This window comes from Colletotrichum spaethianum (genome assembly GCF_022836535.1).
Source record: "Colletotrichum spaethianum MAFF 239500 DNA, contig75, whole genome shotgun sequence".
Lineage (NCBI taxonomy): Eukaryota > Fungi > Ascomycota > Sordariomycetes > Glomerellales > Glomerellaceae > Colletotrichum > Colletotrichum spaethianum.
Genome location: NW_026054845.1, coordinates 19,597 through 39,020, shown reverse-complemented (window position 1 = coordinate 39,020; position 19,424 = coordinate 19,597). Strand labels below are relative to the sequence as shown.

Here is a 19,424-nt window from a genome sequence, read left to right as displayed (position 1 = left end):
TCCGGACAACGATACATGATGAACTCCGCCAGCTAAATAACGGTCCGGCGGCTGCTGACTTGGTGGTTTCAGTTCGTCGTTGACGTCGTGTTATTGACGGGCCGTTTATGGTATCCATACGCATACCGCACCCGGTTGACCGCCGCCTTTAAACGCGCGGGGTCCAACAGCGTCGCTTGACCCAAAAGAAAACGGACGCCAGAACCAGTCGTGCGTGTGAGGCTACTTGGACCCGCGTGTATTGAAGCCGTGATGCTGATCGCGTCTGAGGCTGCTCCTAGGCCTCTACTCATATTGGACAAAGATTGTGTGTTTTACACGTCATACACCGTCTCATATCCGTATGATCAACGGATGGCAGTTTGCCAGTGATCGAAAAGGCTATCGTTAAACCTTGCGGGAAGTGCGAGAAGCTATCTGATTCAGAAATCTTGGCACTTCTAGCATCGAGCTAGATATACACCATGCCACGGCTCCTTGCTTGCCAACTTTGACTGCCAACTTCCCTGCGGATGAGCGCAAAAGCTTAGTCGCGACTTGCCTTCCTCGGCGATCTCGTCTCCTTCGTTGCGAAGCGCCCAACCCGAAACTTTGGGTACGAGAGCCAGACACGCACGCCCCGTTGTGAGGTCTTAGCAAACCTCAACCAGACCGCCTCCCACATTCCAGCTCACGAGCCTCACTCGGCTCCTTTAATCCTCCATGGCCCAGTTGGCTAAGGCGTCCGACTGTTAATCGGGAGATCCCTGGTTCGAGCCCAGGTGGAGGAGTCACGACCTCACCGTCTGCGGTTGCTTTTGCTTTTTTCCCGTCTCGTGGTTCGTGGGTGTGGTCGGCGACGATGCCGCGGATGCAAGATCGTGAGAGGTGGGGGCCGAGGGCTTCAAGAGTGGATGTTTGGTGGAGAGAGCAGGTTTGCGAGACGGTGATTGATAAATTGACTTGTGCTTTGATGCCCGGGTATCGACTAACTAGTGTACAGGAAGGGAAGATTGTACAAGGCCAGGGTGCATGAGAAGACTTTCCAGAGCGGATCCTTTCAACGACGACTGGCAGAGCTCCATTGCAGTTCAAACCTGGCCACCTCGCCGGCCGCATGCTGCGTCCTGTTTGTCTCCTGTCCAGTGATCCAAAAGCTCTCCATTGGGTCTCGTGAGGATGTATATGTGGTGTAGGGCGTTTGGTAGGTAGGGGTGTCACGAGGCCGTCCAGAGGTATTTGCAGAGCCGCTGTAGGCCGACTGTGGGTATCTGGGACGTGTTAGGATGGGAGGCACGGCAAGAGAAGGAGGGGGGATCTCGCCGGCGTACCTGGATGCGGGACGCTGGTAGTAGCTAGACCCAGACATTTTGGTCTGGTGTTGGCTTGTGGAGGGCGGGATGGATCTGAAGGGTGTTGGAGCGGGCGAAAGTGCACGACTTGCTGGCTGTCAGGGACAAGGAGATTGATTGTGTTGGTCGGGTTGTGGCCTTCATCAACACTCGACATCCAACACCATGATCCTTATATGTCAGTTGAGCGGCCGGACCAGCTTGGGACAGAGACGAATTGCAATCTCGTCACCCATTGCAAATCCGGCAATGGAGGCATGTGTAATTGGAAGAAGTCGCATCATCCATTGATCAACTTTGGGAACAAAACACAATGCCAATGTGAGTGGTCCACTAGCAAGGGGCACGGGGACGTCGCTGGAAGCTGTCGGATGGAAGGGGAATGTTAGGAACCGTAAAAACTCCAGATGCCGCATGGAGCGCTGGCCGGTGATGGAACAGGGTAAGACGAAACGACAGATAAGGAAGTGATTCAGCTTCGAGTCACTTGACCGGCAAAACCGTCATGGGAGCGTCGGATTAGGAATCGCCAAACATTGAGCTGGCAGCTAGCGGCCTCCCTGCGAGTCTCAAAGAGCGACCGGCGACCAGCAAGATCAAAAGGCAGTGAAGTCGGAATAAAGACAAAAGGTAATTAGAAAAACCCGTTGGGGACCCTGGTTCTGACTGGCCGGAACGGGCGCGCGTGGAGAGCTTGGGGAGAGTTCCCGCGTAGGTTTTCCATGGTATCGCCAAGTGGTTTGCCACTCGCGTGGATCTAGGATAGCTTCCGAGAGGCTTGAGCGACCCTCTCTCATGAAATGAAACTCAGACACCCGCCCGTGGAGGAGCGCCCGCGGGCGGGCTAGTGGGGAGTGTGGCGCGGAAGAGTGGAATTGAAAGATTCGTGATGGAAGTGAAATTAGCGGCCGGTGATGGGCGGGCGGGAGAACCGGGCTAGAACACGAGACCATCGCGGGGTTGGGGACGATGAAGTGACGGGGCGGGGCGCGGGCGCTCTGATCTCATGTTCATCAACTTCAGGGATCCAGGAGGGCCAGTTGAGGAATGGGATAGGATAGTCATGAACCACTCGGTCAGAGCTAGGGTTTTGAGTGGATGGCATCATGGCTGTCGTTGACCATGTTTCTTGGCTGGGTCAATGTATGTTTTGCAGGGCGAACGATCAGACTTTCTTCCTCCCGTCACTAGGGGCTGGGCATGGAATTAGCTGAAAGAATCCATCGAGTTGGTTCTTCTACATCGGCCTGCCAGCGAGAGCGACTTGTCTGAAGTGAGCCTCACTGAGGGATGGAGCGCTCTGGTCGCGGATGACAGGGACCGAGGAGTCAAGAGAAGAGGCATCCGAAGCAGCGACGGCTGTTTACGGAGGACGTCGAAAACCCAATTGTGGCTAAGCTTACCAGGCAGATTTGGGGATGGATCAATAGGCATGTCATCGAGGCCGCCGCCGCCTGTAGCTTTGCTGCAAATGCCAGTGATCAGTGACAGCCCAGCATTCGCTCTTATGCACACCCAAGCCGGCATGTCTGTGGCTGTTGCTGTTGCGGTGGGCGGAGCACTGCGGAGGAAACCAAAGCATTGTATGACCAGAGGGGCGCTGCAAGGTCCAGTCGTTCCGACGACTTGGTTGGTAGTTGGAGAAGGGAACAAAAAAGAAAGGGTTTCTCAAGACATGCCAACTCAGAGCTCATTCAAGCTTCGGGGCTGAGGCAGGGGGGGTCGCCAGGTTCGTCATGGCTACTCGATGAAAAGCAGATGCTGTCGGACTGATTTGGGCTACTGGGTTCCTGTTTAATGATGGCTTGGAGCCGAAGTGGAAGAACACGGACTCGAGTACGAAAGAGACTCGGCAGCTCCAACATACAACTTAGGGAGAGAAGTTGGACTGAGCATCGATCTCAATCTTTGGATCTTCGTTATACAGTGGTTTGGTACCTATTTCTTCAAATGGCAGTGTGGTTGTCCACTCATTCCTCACACAGAACCACCTCCCACCCTGAACCGAACCAAGCCACTTTACTGGGATTACCGGGATGAGAGCTTGGGGGGACTAGGTAATCATCGCACGCATCCCTCAGCACGTCATTCTCCCGTAGCGTTTGGACGGGGTGCACAAGGGCGGCTCCCGCGGTCGCCTCGAGCTCCGCCACACTTGAAGTCTCCTCTCTCGACTCTGCCTGACAGGGCCGTTTCTAAACCCCCCAGTCACTCACTCACATTTTCTTGCTGTATGACAGCAGCGGCCAGAAAGAATATGCTGCGGCTAGTTGTTGGCGGAGCCCTCTTTCTACGTTCCGTTTGTCATCTTGCGGTCCTCCAGAAGGGGATGAAGTCATTCCCATCGGCCCAGTCAATCACGGAATTTCCGACCGACGACTGCTCTGAACGCCCATCGCAAAGGTCGACGCCGATAACGACGGGGGGAAGCGCTTCTAGCTTCTAGCTTCCACCCTAGTTGTAGGCGCTTGCCGGGATTACTCCAAAGCCCCGTCAGCTGAATAACCTCAGACAACATGATCCCGGTGCCTAGATCAAGCATACGGCTGTTCTTCCCGTACTAGTCCTCAAGCAAGCTGCTCGAGCTGTATCGCGGACATCCTCAATCACCGCCATCTCTTGTCCAGGCCTGCCATCGGCTTCGCACGAAATACACCTTCATTCCATCTGCCGTTGTGCTTTGAGAACCAGCCATGGAGACAAACCCTCCTAGCCAACACACACACACACACACACACACACACACACACACCAGGCTGGCGCCTAGGCGCACAGCTGAGCCTCCGCACCCTGCAGCCCCAGCCTACTGGTGCACCACTCTCATTCTTCCATTTCACGCCCATTGGCTCCGCCAGGCCACCTTCAAGACCTGTTCCTCCAGGCTGCAAGTTATTGCTGTGCTACATGGTTTCCAACCCTGGCCGCCGCCGGAGGGGGCCAGTATTATCAGGTTCCAACGCTCCTTTGGCCTTAGCCGCTCCGTTGACCCCTGCTCCGTGCCGGATCCTGTGTCTCGCTAGCAATGAATAGTCCATCCCTCGTCTCTCGCGGTGGTATGCACCATCGTTCAGCCCATTGATAGCCTGGTCGTCCCCCTCACTTCTGATGACCAAAGTCAGCTTCAACCCTCTTTATTGCCCATCATGTCTCTCCTCCCATCTTGAACCTTCTGCTTCAGTCTTCTGCCCAGCGCTTGGTCAGCAACACTTCTTTCCATTTATATAGTTTGCTGCGCTCCTTACGCCCACTTACACGGTCCACATCACCAAACGTGACAAGGCTGTGGCGGCCAGCCATCACTTTGAGCGCAATGTCTGCTTCACCTTCTAGTTCGCACGCCACCCAGACCGGCCGCCCTTCGCTATGGAATGAATCTTTTGAGCGCAAGCTGGCCAGGCTCTACGTCTACACAACGTTGCCTCTCACGAAGATAGTCGAAGTCGTCCACAAATCAACTCTGGGGAACAAGGACTGCCCAGGGTACGCTGAGATTCCTGCTTGCGCCGGCGCAACTGCGATTGCTGACAGACACGAGCAGAAAGGATTCAGCCAACAAGAAGCTTAACTCGATTCTCGACAAAGAGCCGAGATGGCTTCATCCCCGAACACGAACCGATATGGAACGCCGTATAAGCGCCCTCGACAGCTCTCCCACGCGCCAGACCACGCCGGAGAACGCATTCCCGCCTCGCTACCCTAGGTCCATGTCGTCCGACTCTAGGTCGCGCTTGAGCGTAAATCCCGACTTCAAACACGAAAGTGGAAACAGCCCAACCGTGCATGACATTCAACCCTTTGAACACTCCCGCTCCTCGTCCGCCGGTTGGGGCCCACCTGCGGCCGGGCCGCTTCCGACTCTGGTAACCACCGACTTTGCGTCCGTGCCGCCGGCCGAGATCGGGATTCGTCGCCAAACCACGACAATGACCCTGCAGGAGGTTCTGTCAGAGTATTCGACTGGCTTCATTCGTCAAGTCGACAAGTTGTTGAAGCGGTACACAATGCCGAGCAACACAATGTCGAATCAGTCACCCATGGACGAAGACCGCCCGGGCACCGCCGACTCTAACCCGGCATCGTGGATTTTCGAGTATAACGCGCCGCAAGGGAACTCGGAGGTTGGAGTTAGACCGCTTCCCGGAGACTTCCTAAACTTGCACCACCATATAACCAGCCGGGGCTTTTGCGACGATGGGTTACCCGAACACGACTCGCGATCCTGCTTCTGCCACGTCAAGAACGAGCTCACGGACGAATCTTGGGTGACCGAGACCGGCCCATCGCCGTACGCCCAGTACGTCCTCCATTATGGAGCGCCTCCGGACGGGAGATTGGATACCCGCGATGCCTTTGGCAACACTATCCTTCACCTCCTCGCGGCCGGCGACGCCAACCATGATCTCCTCTTCAGAGCCATTGATTTATCGTCAAACCCGTCGGCGACAAACAGCGCTGGCCAGACCTTCCTGCACGTTCTCAACGATACCTGGTTCTCGCACAAGGCCGAGTCTCTCTTCCAACTCATCAAATTCCTACAGCGCTCCGACTTTTTGTATGCGCGCGATGTCTATGGCCGCAACTTCTGCCACATTCTACACTCCAAGGGGCCGAGCATCCTGGACCAGGACACCAAGAACACTCTTCTCAAACAGTTCGACGCCATGGAGTACTGCCGCCGCGACGCCTTTGGCAACATCCCCGAGTCTGCACCAATTGGACTGCCTGTCCGCCGGGCTTACACCGCCGCTGTCGGCCAGGAGATGACACCGGCTTGGGACTCTCATACCTTGCGTCAGGTCTCATCGCCAATTGAACAACAAGCCGAGCTCCTGAGGCTGGTCAACGAAGCACACAGAAACACCAGAGTCCAAGACACCCAAGGCCGAAACGGCTTGCACTGTCTGGCCGACGCTATCCTCAGCCAGGACTCCCTGGCCAAAAGGTTTCCGCAGCATTTCACTACGGCCGGCGCCGAGGAACAACAGCCGACGGCTTCCAGTCGCAAGCGCAAGCACAACAAACCCGTCCTTGGCAAATCGCTATCCGACTCGTCCAAGGACCGGCTCACGGTCCGGGAGAGAATCGTCAGGGACCTCATCGAACTCGGCGTAGACCCGAACCACTACGACAAGTACGGCAACACGGTGCTCATGGCCTTTGTCGCACAGCTCCCCGAAGACGACGACTACAAGAAGCCCGTCCAGATCCTGGAGCTCCTCATCGAGGCCGGTGCCGACGTCAACGCCCGCAACAGAAACGGCGAGACCGCGCTGCACATCGCTGTTCGGAGGGGGAGGAAGCTCGCCATGCGCACGCTGGTGCAACACGGAGCGAATGCCCAGGCGCGCGACGTGGAGGGCAGGAGCATACTTGAGGTCGCCGACCTAATGGTATCGTCGTCCAAGCAAAGCATCCAATACTCTCACTACGAGGCTTGCCATGCTTGGTTGTCGGGGCAGGCAAAGGCTGCGCCGTCTCCGACGATACATCAAGAATGGGAGCGAAGAGAGTCGTGAGCGAATGAATCGATACTACGTGTGATGGTGGGACAGGCCGGTATGCACACAATTTTGTCGCGCTCCTTTTTACGTTTTGTCGTGTCGACGTGTAGCAGCTTTTGGCGTTGGGGGTTCCCTTTGGGTTGAATGCGAGGAGTCATGGTAGGACATACGGGCAAGAGCGAGGGATGAATATGGGCGGGAACTTTGGATACCCGAGCCGAGGGCTGCATATGCTGCGTAGGCTCATTTACATTGCATTTAGTGTGTTGGATCTCCCGTTTCTCCACTGGGTTATGAGCAGTTTAAAGCAAGTACCTCCTTCATTGACGGAGAAGTGAAGCTTCATTACGGCGGTCGCCGGAGCATATGTACGTATAAAAAAATACAGAAGAAGTGTGGAAACTGCCTAGACATCAGCCTGAGTGATCAACGCTACGGAAACCCCCAACTCTGTCAGTGGTGTAGTCGTGGTCGCCCTGTCCCAGGCGGAAGCACTCAAGCGTTGGTGCTCGTGGTCTTGCCAACACCAGCGTTGGCCTTCACCTTGGCGGGGACATCGGCAACGCCAATGTGGCCGATGAGCGAGGACTTGAAGCCGCCCAGCTTGGACAAAGCAGCGGCGCTGGTGAGGCTGCTGACCACGCCCGAGTCGCGGGCGCGGTTCCACTCGCAGATGTATCCCAGAGACGAAGTGCAGCGCGAGGCCTCGTCGACGGTGTTGACAATGTAAATGTTGCCGCCGTTGGTCAAGGTGGCGGGAGTGACGGGGGTGGTGACGGAGTCAAAGTAGTTGCCCTCGAGCAGGACCCAGGTGTTGCCGTCAATGTCGAAGGCGTGCCCCCCGACATTCTGGAAGTAGTTGTTGACGCCGTGGAAGAGGTTCTCGCTGCCGGCCGTGTTCTTGGTGCCCATATGGGGCGAGCGGCCCGAGACGTCGTGCAGCCAGTTGCCGGAGAAGGTGTAGTGGTCCTTGGCGCCGATGAGGAGGAGGGTCCAGTAGTGCTTGCCGTTGCAGCCGGCCGACCACTCGGATCTGCCGTCGAACTCGGTGTTGGAGATTGTCACCTTGCCGGCGGCACCCCAGCCAGAGACAATGAACTGGCGGCCGATGAGGGAGATCTTGCAGTGGTCGATCCAGACCTTGTCAGAGCCGTCGAGGGTGATGGCATCACCACCCCAGACGTACTGGGGGTTCAGATTCGTAATGTGCACATTCTGGATGATGACGTTGCTCTTGCCGCCGCGGACTCGGAGACCCTTGCCAATGATGACACCCTTGGAACCGACACCGACGATGCTCTTGTTGCTGTTGATGTCGATGGGGGTCTTTGCTGCGTTGTCATACGTGCAGTCGATCCAGGTTCCGCTGGCGGCATCGCAGGTGTCCTGGATCCAAGCCTGACCCTTGGACGTGCCGCCGGGGCACTTGGTCGTGCGGTTATCGCTGCAACACTTGCCCTTGGTCGTGCCCTCGGTGTTGCGGAAGTCCCATGTGCGATCGATCATGATCGTTCGGGGCGTGCTGTCAGTGAGCCACTCCTTGAGTCTGCGTGAAGTCAGTTTTCCGGCCAGTCTATTGTTTATATGGAGCTTTTGGCACTCACTGAGCGATGCTGGAAGGGTACTGAGGCGCGGCTGAACCACCACCAGTGGTTCCGGCAGCGAAACCGAAGGCCTTGCCCTGGACCTGGGCAGTGGCCGTGCTCGCCAGAGCGGCAACGAGGGAGAAAAGCGAGGCCTTCATTGTGTTAGACCAAGAAAAGAATGACTGTAGTTGAATAAAGAACTGTAGTAAAAGGAGCTATGGAGGCTGAAGGGAAACTGGACGGGAAACCGGACGGGACTTCTAGGATTATATCCTTGAGAGGGAACAATTTTAAAATAAGTCTAAACTAATCAATAGCCATGCCACGACCCCATGATGGTGGGGCAACATGAGGAGGCCTCGTCCGGCAACCTTTATTCTGCTTTGTTCTTCTTTTGTGCAGTAACATCTCGAAGCCCCCCGCGCGTTGCTCCTACTCCAGCACATTGTTTCCCTTCGCCAAGGGCCGCTGTTGAGCTAGGGCGGCATTTCGGATCCGTCGGCGGCGTTCTACTGGAGTCTGTTTCCACCAGACAGCTCTTTTGCTACCTTCACCAACGCAGCGGTCCTGAATCTCGGATTCTTCCGTATGATGGGAATAAATCGTCCCGCCCACCGGTAATGTCACCCATTGGCCAATTTTGAGCTCTCAGGCCCGGCGCGCATTTCCTATTTCGGCAGTGACCACCTGGAATACCTCAGAAAGGGGAGTGTTGAGCGGGACCGTCTCGGCCAAGGCTCTCAAGATGCTACACTAACCGGGGTCACCAACCCCGCTTCGCGTATGTTTAAAGATCGATGACAGGGGCCCGGCCAAATGAAGGAGCCCGGTCTGAACGAGGGCTGAAGAACAACGATGCCAATGGGTGGAATAGTACGACGAGCCCTGAATTTTGACACCGCGTTCTGTCCCCAATTTAGGCATATAACTCGTCATATGCTTGTCAGGGGTTTTAAGAGGGTTAAGCTTAACGGACCCTCTCGGCCGAGTCGTGTTTAATTAAATCTAGCAGTCCGAATGGTCAAAGGTTTTGTTAGTGTCAAAAAAGCTACATTCCTGACAGGCAATCCTTGGCTAATTTCGAAGTCTGCCGCGGAGGAAGTTGAGGTACTTCGCGTTACTGGATCGGGTAAAGACTTGTGCAGTGGTGATTACTCTTCGTTCTGATTGTAAGTATAATGATTAACTTACGATACGTGAAGATGGAAAGCACCATGTGCCATCGTCATACTCCCCTGTTGCGCCCTACAACGGAGTGCTTGTGTGTTGGTAATTCTGATGGAACCTCTTCTACACAGGATGATCTATTATAAGGTCTGGCCTCCTGACGGGCGATTCTCCGCCAGCAAGGCAGGGTGGTTGCCATGAAAAGTAGTCAAGCTAAGCAAGCCAAAGTGCTAGCAAGGCACATCGCGACGTACAGACTAGCTCATATCGATCATATAATATGTTTTCAGGACCTAGCTAGCTAATTCTGGTGCGTTCCGTATGCCGCTTTTATAATTCCTCCTCAAGTGTTTTGGATTCTTGCTGGGAAGCCAGCTTAGCCAGCGTCTTCGTAAGCTTGGCTTCGTTGCCGCGTCTGTCAAGTAAGAGCTGAAGTGTATCATGTCCTTTCTGAACCACTGTTCTAGTAAGTGACTCTGTAATCCTGATGTCATTGCCACGTTTATCAAGCAAAAGTCGGAATGTTTCTGGTCCCTCGCGAGCTATTTTGTCAACCAGGGATTCGGTGAGTTCGAATTCCCCACTGCGTCTTTCAAGCAAGAGCCGGAGTGTGGCAGCTCCGTTTCGACCTGCTGCGTAAATGAGCGATTTTGTGATTTTAACTTCATCACTACGCCTGTCGAGTAAGACCTGAAGTGTTTTAGGTCCATTGTGTGCTAATATGGCAAGCGATTCGGTTATCTCGATTTCATCACCGCGTCGATCGAGCAAAAGCTGAAGTGTGTCAGGTCCGTTCTGGGTTGCTACCCTGACGAGTGATTCGGTTATCTTGATTTCATCACCTCGTCTATCAAGTAGAAGCTGAAGTGTGTCATATCCTTTCCAGGCCGCTATGTCTGTAAGGGACTCAGTAATTTCAACTTCATTACCGCGTCTGTCAAGCAAGAACTGAAGTCTTTCATGTCCACTTTGAGCTACTAGTCTGACGATTGAGTCGGTAATCTTAATTTCGTTAATGCGTCTATCAAGCAATAGCTGGAATGTATCATTTCCGTTTAATATTGCTGTGTTGACAAGGGACTCGGTGATCTTGATCTCACTACCACGTCTGTCAAGCAAGAGCTGAAGTGTGCCGTGTCCACTGCGAGCGGCGGTTTCAGCAATGGACTCAGTAATCTGGACTTCATCGCCGCGTCTGTCGAGTAAGACGCGAAGTGTTTCAGGGCCATTCTGAGCTGCTGCTCTGACGAGCGATTCATTCATTTCGAGTTTGTCGCCGCATCTATCGAGTACGAGCTGAAGTGCGTTATTCTGAGCTGCTATCTCGAGAAACGACCCAGTCATCTAGATTTCATCACCACGTCGATCAAGTAGAAGTCGGAGTGCTTCAGGTCCTCTCCGGGCTACTTCCTCAGCAAGTGCTGCTGTTATTCTAATGTCGTTTCGATCTTGGTGCAAGACTAGTTGAACCATGTCTATGCCTCGTCGATGTGGAGTTTCAATAATACCTTTGGTGCTATCAAATTTGATCCCGCACTTGCCAATCAAGAGTCGAAGTGTCCGACGACCGCTACGAGCGGCAACTTCAGTCAATGATTTAGTAACCTTAACTTCGTTACCACGCCTATGAAGCAAAAGCTGAAGTGTGTCGTGTCCACTCTGGGCCGCAGCTTCAGCTAGTGATCTTGTGGTTTTCACGTAGCCGCCACCGCTGCTGCTAGAAAGTCTATCGAGCAAAAGCTTAAATGTTTTGTGGGTGATTGGAGATTTAGCAGCTTTGATGAGCGATTCTGTGATCTTCACCTCATCGCCGCGTCTTTCTAGTAAGAGCTGAAGTGATTCGGAGTCCAAAACTGCTCTTTCAGCTAGTGCTTCTGTTATCGCGATGTCCTTACCGTCAATGTGTAAGGCCAAAGCAACTGCGTCTATTTTATGTAGACTTAAAGCCGTTGTAGTGTCGCTGGTAAGTTTGAGCTTGCCTTGTTGGCTATCGAAGAATGTAGCTAACAGTATAGTATTTTCTGATATGGTACCATCGGAAACTTGTTTCAATGTGACCTGGACAGACGCAGGTACGATACCCTTTCTTGAATAATCAAGAAGGTTTGGTCTTTTGCACCAAGTATAGGCAGCCGCGACTTCCGACATCCAAATTGTTCGCTTCTGCTTTTTTATGAATTCAATCACATCCTCATCGCATGCCTCAGAGAAGACTATACGGTCTGAAATGGAAGCGGAATAATTCGGGATTTCGACTTGTAGACTGGCGATTTTGGCGGGCTTGACGATTCTGGGATAGGTTGTGTTGTCAAAGAGATATGCTGTAATCTCGCTAACGACAGCTCCTTAGGGTTTTGTGTGATCCGCTCTGATGCTCCCCTCCCCAGTTCCCATATCGGAAGCAAGGCCTAGGAGCGCGTATAGCCTGTCTCGAGGATCACTGGCTTTACTCTCTCTGAACCGCCACAAGAGGGCACATATATCAGGCTTTTGTGCCCAACACGAAGATTTCCTTGATGGGCCAGGCATGATATCAATGATCGCTTGGCATTGGGTGTTTGGTTTGACACCAAGAAGTGTCGGTGCCATTGCGAAGACTTTTGCGTCAATCCACCCTTCGCTACAGCCGAGAGAAGCATGTTTGGCGTTGGCAACTTCCTGTAGAACCCAGACACGACTGGACCACTCGTTTTTCATAAGCGACTCCAGAATCAGTTTTTGGTCGGACCATTTGACGTCGCGTCCATCAAGGCGATGGTGTTGCATTAGCAACCAGGTATCCGACCATTTGGTATTGCTCACAGACCATTTGTTCCATGCTTCAAGCGGAACTTCTTCTTTGAACCTGTTGAGCAACAATATCAGACTACCAATGCTGTAGCTGACATGCCCCAGCCAGGAAAGCACTTGTTCTGCGTCCTTGTATATCTTACTCATCCATCTAACCTGATGCCCACGTTCTTGGATATTGCTCTGGTTAATGCAGAGAGCATCAACCCAGAGTATACGGTCTCTGTCTTTGTATCGTAACTCTTCAAGAGCATGAAACAGATTTGCTGTAACAAAGAAGACTTTCTTGTTCACTATCACTGTATGTCGCAATGTTGAGCTGTTACCCCAGAAGTACGACAATGCTTCGTACGGAACAGTGATTTCTCTATCGTCCAAGTACGATTGGAAAAGGTGACAATGGAGTGGACCAGAACCAGCTTTAAGCCTCAGTAGTCGAAACCTCGGTTGTTCTAGGTCGAAGGTTTCGTATTCGAAGTAGTTCGCCATTGTGGGTTCAAAGCCAAGCTTGACAGGATCGATTAGACGGATCAGGCAAGTAAGATACGAAAGTACAACCCTGCAGATCTCGGCGGAAGGTATATGAGGCTGTTGATTGTCGATATAGCCGGCAATACCACTCACAAGCACAAGTGAGTGACACTTAATGTTTGCAGCAGTAGTTTCGAAACACATAACGTTGTTCTCGGCTCGGATACGATCAACGAGAGTCAGATCGTGAAGAGGCCGCGTCGAAGACCCAATCGCACCACGAAAAGCTGTCCGCTGATATTCAGGATGGCCTTGGTCAAGAGATCGTAGCCAATCATCGCGCCGTTCCTGGCTAAGGAGGGCTTCGACAGCCATTGCAACAGCTTCAGGGATGCGCTTCGGTTGACTGTCTACAAAGAGATGCTTCTGCTTTGTCGTTTCACCAGCATCAAAAAATACAATGCCGCTTTGTAGGCTTGGTGTAGTACCAATAACAACGTCCCCTACTCGAGCACGTCCTGCTAAAGAAGCAATAGCCTTAGGGCTCACTAGGAAGCCTGCTCGGATAGAAGGAAACTCCTGCAATAAGTCGTCATGACGTCTCTAGTGCTTTGTAGTGCGGTCGCAAGACCCTTGGTCACCGCAATAACGTTGTGTTGCCCAACCCTACCGGTGCTGTAGGTGGCATTTGAAAGTGCAGAGGAATAATGATCATAGGTCTCATCAAAGAAAGACTTGGCGACCGCGTGATGATCAGGGGAGCACAGAATCCAAGCGATATCATAATTACGATGACCCATTCTGAAGTAAGGGTGACCTAGAGCAAAGATGTTCAGCCGATGTAATGAAAAGATCTTAAGTTATGAAGGCAACCATCTGCTTCGCAAAGAGCTTCAAGGACGTTATAGGTTATATCGATGTACAAAACTGACAGATACTGGGTAGGGAAAGTGAAAGAGGGAAAGTGTGCTTTATCTGTGGGATACTCCAAAAGTCGGTTGGGGGTTAGTGTCCAGTATTGGCATGGGCTCAGGGGCGGCTCTTTGAGACTCCAAGACAGGCAGTGCAGTGGAGCAGTAGGTCAGAGCCTTTAATTTCCGGCCACGTATGCATGCAAGGCTGGTAGCTTCATATGAGCTTCATATGACTGCGCATTACTCCGCCCTGCGCCTGTGGTAAGGCAGAGAGATGATCTGCAACATGCACTAAAACAGCGCACCAGGAGGGAGAGAACAAAAGCAGTACGTTGTTGACTAGTGCGCTGTGATAACCGAAGCGACGAAGGGGAACCGGAGATTGTCAGAAGACTTAGTGTCGGTTTGAATCATCATTTGGCCACGGCAATCTCTTGGCACTCATTTCTAGTTTTAGCTCAAAACCTTCCGGCTACCAGTAGACACGATAGAGACCTTCACTTTTGTTTCGGCATCGGCCAGCAGTGCTTATATATATATATTTACGAAGCTGGAGTATTCACTGAAATGTTTCGTAGTCTGCAATGATGCTGTTCACAACTCACGGCACAAGTGCAATTAAAGTGGGTTTATATACTTTGCCCTCCCAGGCAACCAGGTGTCTAGTCATCCCTGCTCGAGAAACCTCGCTTCTCTTGTCGTCCGGCAATCGACTAATCAGCACATAGTTATATCGTATGGCTGGATCCGTGGGTATCAGGCCAGAAAACATGACATTGGCGTATAAAGATTTACACGTAACATGCCACTGAGATTCTTGTTAACAACAGCCAAACCAATGCAATTGCGACCCAGTGGTGTTATATCTCCAGCTAGGAACTTCCATACATTCGCCCATCCTGACCTTGCAACTTAAATCTAAAGCATTGCTATCTGACAGCGTTACTTACCTGAACCAAAACTAGAGCCCATTCGCGTACGTCCTTAGTTGGTCTTCTATGTGTTTGCTAATAACACCCACCCCATGACAATCTCGATGGTCCTGTTCAGAAAGTAGAACGCCGTTTATGCCCAGAAATCAGTAGGCGTACAGCTTGACGGCCTCATCCTCGCTGTCCCGAATCTTCTTATTGGTTCTGATCAGCCAGAACCTCATTACCCATGCGCACATGATACTGGTGGCAGCAAACGCGATCATGCTTGAGAAACCCATCATATACTTTGGCCCATCGGTGCTTGGCCAGAGATAAGCGCAGTATATGTATGCCAGGTTGGCCGTAACATTGACGAGAGAATATGCGACAGCTTTCTTCTCGGGAGTTTGTGACAAGGTGTTACTGACCCAGCCCACTAGTATATTTATCAGCTGGCTTATCTCCATGAACAGACACAGCGTAACTCACGAATGACACTTCCTACACTGTATGCCCCCGTGGCGTATAAGAACGTCGCTGTATATCTGACGGCATTGTTGGTACTACCACAAGTCATAGCAAAGCCCACAATGGCGACAGATAAGCCGGCAGTGATGTGCCATGTTCTCTCGTTAAGCTTTCCGCTGGACCAGGCAAACGGAATTCCCAGGAAACCAGAAACAAAGTAAGGAGGAGCAGTAAGCAGGAGTGCCGTAGTAGATCGAAATCCCCTAGAAGAAATATCAGCCTCATTGGTTACGAGTCAAATCGGGATCGCATATCAGTCCAACTGACATGGTACGGACGATCGTTGGGAAGAAGTTGTTGAAAGAGCAAGCTGAGATATGGAGGTTCTGCATGAGGCAAAACAGCCAAGTCTTGGGATCCTTGCAGGCCTGCTTCAGGCCATCCAAGGTAGATCCGCGCTCCTGCTGACCGACCGTGTCTCGGCGAATGCGATCAACTGCAAGCTTTCGCTCATCTTCGGTGAGCCAGCGGGTAACAGAAGGGTCGTCGGGAAGGAGGAAGAAGCCGAAGATGGCGACCAAAGCAGTGGCCGAGCCTTCAATAATGAAAAGCCTAAGCTGATGTTAGGATGAAGTTGTCGTGTATCAGATGTTTTGGCAAGACTGTACCATTGCCAGCCGGCAATTCCCTTGACTTTGTCCAAAGTAGCGAATGTGGCAGCAGCAATCAAGCCGGAGCACCCGGTGCTCACGACTTGGCCGGTGTAGAGGAGAGATATACGGGTTGCAAGCTCCTTCCGGGTGTAAAAGATTGAAAGCAGGTAGAGAGCACCAGGGTAGAAAGGCTGCGCTTGAGTTAGTACACCATACTCACTGATCCAAAGTAGCAACCCACCGCTTCAACGAAGCCGAGGAAAAAACGACAAGCGACTAATCCTCCATAGCTCTTGACTCCCGCAGTAGCTGCAGAGATGGCAGCCCAGCCAATCATGCAGACTGACATATAGATTGAGGGCCTTGTACGAGTCAAAAACATATTTGAGGGAACTTGGGATTATCAGCTGAGTCTTGCACGGGCTCTTGCAGTGGAGTTTAACCTTGCATCAGGAGGTAGCCAACGAAAAGGATCGAAATAGCTGTGTTGTATTCAACACCTTTGAGCCCTAGGTCTTCTTCCAGAGTGTTAAGTCGAGCTTGTGGTAAAGCATTTCGGTCGAGCTATTTCCAATGTTAAGAGAGGCTGGGTAGGGTGTTTGAGATTGAGATAAACCGTACATAATTGAGGAAGTACATCGCCCAAAGGATCGGCTACAGACACCAAGACACATTTAGCATTAGGACGAAAGTCTTGGTAAAAAAACTGTTAGCTTTTGGAGAAAATTACCATGATTCTACGATCGAGCTTGCGGACTAGGGCGATTTCGACTGGGTCGGTTTTCTCTTCTGCACCGGAGTAGTCACCTGTAACGACAGTCTCCTCCTGGGCCAACTTTTCACTATGCTCGACGTCAAGCATTACTCCTTGCTTAGAGCCGGGTCCTGCATCTGTTGACATGTTGGCTCAAAGGTGATTAAAGAAGACAAAAATGTTTTTGAGAGAGATTCTAGTGCTAGAAGCAAGTCGTTTCGAGGAGGTGAAGAACAACAGAACAGCGAAGCCATCTGATTTATACGCAATGATTATCTGTCAACCAGCCAACCCCGGCATTGCAGAGATGGTTCGACACATCCCCAGAAAATCCACGTTCCCCGCAATAGCTAATCCTACGAGACCATGTTTAACACGCGGTCCGGGGTAGAGAATACCAGGAACTAGGGGCCAAGACCCGGCGAACCGTTACTTGGCCCGTGCTATGCCGTTAAGCCGTTACGCCGCTATGCCGCGCCGCATGCACCAATACTGCCCTTATTCCGCTTGCCGATGCCCCGTTACTGCGCTATCCCGTGCCCCGCGGCGGGGGATCTCGGTGTAAGGCCGGACGATGACCGGCAGGACCTCCAGCTACGTCAAGAAATAAAACCGACTAAGGGGAACGCGTCGACGCATTGAACGGATTTACTAGAAACGACCGCCACATTCTGAACAGCATTCTCGCCAGAAATACCACATAAGGCGAATTTACGACTTTCGGCTTTGTTTGTTACGGCTCCAATCTGACTCGCAATGTCTGCCGCCACTGTCTTCGATTCTACGCTCTTTGGCAACATCTTCGGCACAGAGGAAGCTCGTCAAGCCTTCTCTGAGCGGTCGTACGTCGCCAACTTGATCAAGGCGGAATGTGCTCTTGCCGAGGCGGAGGAGGCCGAAGGCATTGTGCCTGTCGGCACCGCTGCCGTATTGAGAGAACACTGTGACGTCTCCAAGATCGATTGGCAGCTGTTGGCCGCGCGCACAGAAATTGTTGGATACCCAGTCCTACCTCTAGTTGAGCAGATGTCAAAATGGGTTCCAGAAGAGACATGTAAGTTGGCTTTAGTCCCACGGCTCCTGCTCATCAGAAATGCTGATAGCAAAGCTTGAAGCTGGTTACATCCATTGGGGTGCTACCACCCAGGACATCATGGACCTTGCATCAGTACTCCAGATGAAGACTGGCCTCGAAATTGTTGAGCGTCTCCTCCGCAAGGTCACTTCCACACTTGAAAACATGTCTGCCGCCTACAGGGACGTGCCAATGGCGGGCAGAACTCATTTGCAACACGCGCTCCCCATCACCTTCGGATACAAGTGCGCTGTCTGGCTAGCTGGCTTCCGTAGACACGTGAAACGCCTCGAGCAAATTAAAGAAAGCTGCTTGCTTGTTCAATTCGGCGGTGCGGCTGGAACCCTGGCGTCTTTGGGCACTTCTGATAGTGGTATTCGCGTGCGCAAGCGCCTTGCGACCATTCTTGGCCTTCAAGATCCCGTTATCACTTGGCATGTGGCGCGCGATACGGTTGCTGAAATAATCAACTATCTTGCTCTAGTTGGAGGTAGCTTGGGAAAGATTGCTTTGGATCTGATCATTATGTCATCCAACGAGCTGAACGAGGTCAGTAAACATCTGTTATCTGTACTAACATTGAAAACTGACTTTGTTCTTTTCCCAGGTTGCTGAGCCCTACGTCCCCCACCGCGGTGCCTCCTCGACAATGCCCCAAAAGCGAAACCCAATCTCAAGCGAGGCAATTCTTGCACAATCAAAGATTCTCCGCGCGCAGGCCGGCCTTGTCCTTGATGGCATGGTATCAGACTTTGAGAGAGCCTCCGGACCATGGCATCTCGAGTGGGCCGCAATTCCAACGGCGTTTATCTCGATTGTTGGTTCCCTCCACCAAGCAGAGTTTGCCCTGTCTGGCCTGCAGGTGAACAAGGATGCCATGATGGCGAACTTAAAGTCGACCAAGGGCCTGATTGTTGCTGAAGCCGTCATGATGGATTTGGCAAAGTACACTGGTCGCCAAGAAGCACACGAAATTGTGTACAAGGCGTGCGTTGAGGCGCATGAGAACAACATCTCTTTGCAAGAAGCTCTGGAAAAGTCACCGCATGTGACAGCCCACCTCGCATCAGCGGAGCTCTTCAAGCTTTGCGATCCCACAAGATACCTCGGCTGTTGCCAACTGATGCTTGACGAGCTGTTAGGCCAGAGGACGGTGAATGGAAACGGAGTAATAAATGGCAGCAATTAAAGGCTCACTTGAACGGATACCTCAGCAGGATAGAGTTATAGATGTAAAACTGAATATACCAACATCTACGGCTTTCCCTTCACCTTGCTTCTTTATCGAGTGTTGGCTATCTCAGTGCCCAAGACTTGTCGCGAAGGGCCCAGAAGCACCCGGTTTCTTAATTCGGTCTTTCCATCCATTCATCAATTCATCAAACCAATTGGGCACGTCAGTCATCCTCGCAGAAAAATTGTGAGCTTCTTCGCCACACACGAAAAAATAACGCGTCTTTGGTGGACACGATGATATTTCATGCCCGATCCCAATCGCTGGCCTGCCCGAAAGCTCTATCAATGACGCAGTAGAGCGCTAAACGTGGTAGGGGCATATGTGCAGCACAGGAGAAGAAGATTGCATGACGGATCGCAACAAATATAAACGCGCGGCAACTAGCTTGGTAGTCATCTGACTCCCCAGTGCGGGAGGTTTCTTGTTACAGGAGACTCAGGTGTTGGAAATACGTTCAAAACTGCATTCAGAAGCACGAAATGGGTTGAGGTTGCTGGTACGATGATGGTTACAAAGTGCCGATTTTTGCCGCAGTAATCAAATTATCAGATGTCCAAGCTTAT

The 19,424-nt window shown here is 52.1% G+C and overlaps 6 protein-coding genes and 1 non-coding gene across 7 annotated transcripts; 3 read left to right on the top strand and 4 right to left on the bottom strand.

Annotated features, from left to right (window-relative positions):
* Window positions 1–696: 696 nt before the first annotated feature.
* On the top strand, window positions 697–770 carry ColSpa_tRNA_328. The gene has a single exon. It is a non-coding gene; the product is annotated as a tRNA-Asn (tRNA).
* A 269-nt stretch (window positions 771–1,039) lies between these two features.
* ColSpa_12819 (uncharacterized protein) lies at window positions 1,040–1,348 on the bottom strand (the record flags this gene model as incomplete). Its single annotated transcript, XM_049279031.1, has 2 exons — window positions 1,040–1,250; window positions 1,311–1,348. The coding sequence occupies 2 exons, from the start codon at window positions 1,346–1,348 to the stop codon at window positions 1,040–1,042; spliced, it is 249 nt and encodes an 82-aa protein (XP_049134988.1).
* A 3,293-nt stretch (window positions 1,349–4,641) lies between these two features.
* Window positions 4,642–6,847, top strand: ColSpa_12818 (ankyrin; the record flags this gene model as incomplete). The annotated part of the gene is made up of 2 exons (XM_049279030.1): window positions 4,642–4,811; window positions 4,870–6,847. The coding sequence occupies 2 exons, from the start codon at window positions 4,642–4,644 to the stop codon at window positions 6,845–6,847; spliced, it is 2,148 nt and encodes a 715-aa protein (XP_049134987.1).
* A 480-nt stretch (window positions 6,848–7,327) lies between these two features.
* Window positions 7,328–8,576, bottom strand: ColSpa_12817 (putative pectinesterase A; the record flags this gene model as incomplete). Its single annotated transcript, XM_049279029.1, has 2 exons — window positions 7,328–8,378; window positions 8,437–8,576. 2 exons carry the CDS (start codon window positions 8,574–8,576, stop codon window positions 7,328–7,330), a joined length of 1,191 nt encoding a protein of 396 aa, XP_049134986.1.
* A 6,847-nt stretch (window positions 8,577–15,423) lies between these two features.
* On the bottom strand, window positions 15,424–16,132 carry ColSpa_12816 (putative transporter; the record flags this gene model as incomplete). The annotated part of the gene is made up of 3 exons (XM_049279028.1): window positions 15,424–15,754; window positions 15,811–15,986; window positions 16,016–16,132. 3 exons carry the CDS (start codon window positions 16,130–16,132, stop codon window positions 15,424–15,426), a joined length of 624 nt encoding a protein of 207 aa, XP_049134985.1.
* A 172-nt stretch (window positions 16,133–16,304) lies between these two features.
* On the bottom strand, window positions 16,305–16,696 carry ColSpa_12815 (uncharacterized protein; the record flags this gene model as incomplete). Its single annotated transcript, XM_049279027.1, has 2 exons — window positions 16,305–16,381; window positions 16,537–16,696. 2 exons carry the CDS (start codon window positions 16,694–16,696, stop codon window positions 16,305–16,307), a joined length of 237 nt encoding a protein of 78 aa, XP_049134984.1.
* Window positions 16,697–17,305: 609 nt separating this feature from the next.
* Window positions 17,306–18,813, top strand: ColSpa_12814 (trans-enoyl reductase ccsC; the record flags this gene model as incomplete). The annotated part of the gene is made up of 3 exons (XM_049279026.1): window positions 17,306–17,603; window positions 17,653–18,173; window positions 18,232–18,813. 3 exons carry the CDS (start codon window positions 17,306–17,308, stop codon window positions 18,811–18,813), a joined length of 1,401 nt encoding a protein of 466 aa, XP_049134983.1.
* Window positions 18,814–19,424: the final 611 nt, after the last annotated feature.